General features: G+C 35.9%; 1 protein-coding gene across 1 annotated transcript in view; it reads left to right on the top strand.

The window, feature by feature from the left end:
- The window catches only part of ARHGEF10 (Rho guanine nucleotide exchange factor (GEF) 10), an 83,562-nt gene extending 81,771 nt beyond the window's left edge, over nt 1-1,791 (top strand). The window contains exon 27 of the mRNA XM_009880531.1: nt 1,277-1,791. Within this exon, the coding sequence (XP_009878833.1) occupies nt 1,277-1,791 (515 nt within the window). The remainder of the gene's footprint in view (nt 1-1,276) is intronic.
- Nucleotides 1,792-2,870: the final 1,079 nt, after the last annotated feature.

Genomic DNA, 2,870 nt, shown 5'->3' with positions numbered 1-2,870 from the left:
TGTTTGCAACTCCCTGCTGGGGGAGGAAAAAAAAAAGCTTATGTAACTTTGCAAAATGAAAATGAAATCCTCTGTGTTCAGCAAAATATGCAGCAATAATCTAGTATGACACAGGATAAATGCACCTTAAAAAATATGGAACCTACATTAGGAGAAAATAAACGCAATACAAGAAAATGCCTCCTTGCAGAATAAAAAAAAAAATCTTTCTTCCATTTTCTGTTTTGATTACTGTGGTTTATGTCACCTGTATATTCTTGCGTTTATTTTGGGTCAAGATTTGTCAGATTTCACAGATCCAGCAACATTACATTACATAGCTCTATTTTTATAGTCTTTGATACCACATTTGGAATTTGAACTAAAAAATTGTGACTTTTTCCAGTTGTGCTTCCAATAGTGATAATTCATCTTTATATCATTGCGATTTCTGTAAAAGCAAAATATCTTTTATCATAATCTGGAATGCATTAGGAAGTTAGGGATGGACAGAGTGATTTGTAGGGTTGTGGGTTTTTCCCTAGATAGCCTAGCTCTCTTACATATTGTAGCTGATTTTGTAGAACGCTTCTTTTTTGCTATAAAAGCCACATATACTGATACTGTTACACCTTCTGAATTTGGTCATCTGCAATTTATTTTTCATACACTCTAATGATTTGCACAGTGTAAATCTTCCTTGTACCAGCAACATCCCACTGTTTAAATACTTTTTTTAAAAAAAGAAAAAATAAGAATGCCTTTTTTTCATTTCTTTATGAATCTGCCATGGTAACTAGACAGCCATTGAGAAGGACGAGTTTTAGTTCCTGCTGTACAGTGTGGAGGGGTCTGTAACAATGAAACAGATGTTCTTATGCTATTCTGGAGAGGTACAGCGGTACAATGGGATTAATTGAAAACCACATATTTTGTTTGTGGATTATTGGAGAAAACTCAGTGTTACATTTGTGTCAATGCCAACAAAAAGAAGTTAGCAGCATTTCTGTACTCATGCTGTTGTGAGAACAACACACAAGTCAGTCAACTGAAATTCATAATGCCATGTTCCAGCTGACTTATTAGTACAGTCCTAAAACACTTGTGGTACAACAGATTATTTTTTTTTACATTTTTTTTCTGTAAATTGTGTACGCACAAGGCAAAAGACAGGCTGCATGCATGTAATAAGGTTTAAGAGAAACGCTTTTCTGAGCAAATTTCAAGAACTAATTATGATGGAACACTGTGGTAAAATAAATAATGTTCTTTAATTGTGTTTCTCTTTTGGCTTCAGGAAGAGGAATGGTGTCATATCATGCACACAATGGCCCAGTCAAGTTTCTTGTCATGGCTACATCTATAAGCAAGAAGAACAGAAATAAATTGAGGAACAGCCTGCCTCCTGGCTCGGAACCTAAAGACAATGACCAAAAGAACGTTCTGCACAATGAAAGACCAGGCTCTTCCCTTAGTAACACCCATGACACTGCGATTTGGCTGGGGGGTTCAGCGGGATCCATTGCACAAAAAAGTGACTTGTCGTCATCTTCAGGATCCCTTACTTTGTCTCATGGATCGAGTTCACTAGAACATAGGCCAGAGGACAGTAACATTTATGAGCTTTTGAAGGATCAAAATATCTCCTTTAAAAGTAAAAGACAGAGATCCAAGAAAATGAAAGCAAGTTCAGTGTTAGTCATTTCTGGTGGCCAAGGACACAGAAGAGTGAACAAGAAGACTAAGCAGCAGCGACAGGATGAACTAGTGTCTTCAGTGATGGTCTGGCAAATCCCACTATTAAATATCTAAGCAAACTAAATCAAAGATACTTTCTGCTATTGAAAAAAGTCTGATATCCTTTTACAGCAAATGCCAGCTTAGGACCCAAATGGGTAGACTTTGTCCACCTGGGAGCAATTTCATTAGGCTTTGATCACAGGATTAAGGGTTGCAAGACTGAGTCTTCACATACTTAGAACATTCTGCAGTGCTAGGGTATTGGAAAACCCTTAGCCATTGATGCAGTTCTTGATACTTAGAACAAAAAGGATCTGTTAGATACTTCTAAGTGGTTTTAGAATCTCTACTTTATTTATATTCACATTTATAAATATCATAATTATGTTCTATAGCACTTAGGGAAGGCAAGGAACACATGCCATGTCTCATGCTGGTTTTTGCTTATGTAAATCAGCTGTTGTTTCGTTTTCCAAAGTGACATATTGCATGGACTGTAGATCTTAACAAATTGACAAATATTTTTAAATAATAATTAGTCTAATGCGAGCTAATATTAATTTTGTAATTACGATAATAATTTGTAGCACCATTCCACAAGCCAGAGTTTGTTCTGGACAAAAGCAGTTACATTAATTGATTGTTATTTGTTTATTTCAACATAGAAAATAGATTTTATTATTATTGTTTCTAATGCTCAGTATTATTAAAAATGTTGCAGTGCAAAAAGCACATTAATTTTCTTGGTAGGTGCAATGTCTGTGACTCACTTTCATTATACAGGGAAAATTCTAAGGATGCTATGGTGTAGGGCAAATAGAAAACTCAGATACAGGACAGCTGTGCATCGTAGTGCTGCCAATGCATTCTCCCCTGGCAACTCAGTATCAAAGCTAGACATGGACTATGCTGTTTGTAAGGAGGCATGCACATCCAGTAAATTAATAATGAAATTATTAATGAAATTAATTGGGAAGAAATATATTAATATAGGAATATCTATAGGAAGTGCAGGTAATCACTGTGCGTATAGGTCCTACATCAATTGATTTGTGCTATGTCCTTAGGCAAACGCCTATCAAATAATGTCACAGCAGAGATGTCATCATATCTGGGTGATGGTCACCTCTTTTGCCCAGAGTTTCAGCAAA

Source organism: Charadrius vociferus, unplaced genomic scaffold, assembly GCF_000708025.1.
Source record: "Charadrius vociferus isolate BGI_N301 unplaced genomic scaffold, ASM70802v2 scaffold123, whole genome shotgun sequence".
In the NCBI taxonomy this organism is placed as follows: Eukaryota; Metazoa; Chordata; class Aves; order Charadriiformes; family Charadriidae; genus Charadrius; species Charadrius vociferus.
The sequence above is the reverse complement of the archived record's forward strand: the minus strand, read 5'-3'. Positions and strand labels throughout refer to the sequence as shown.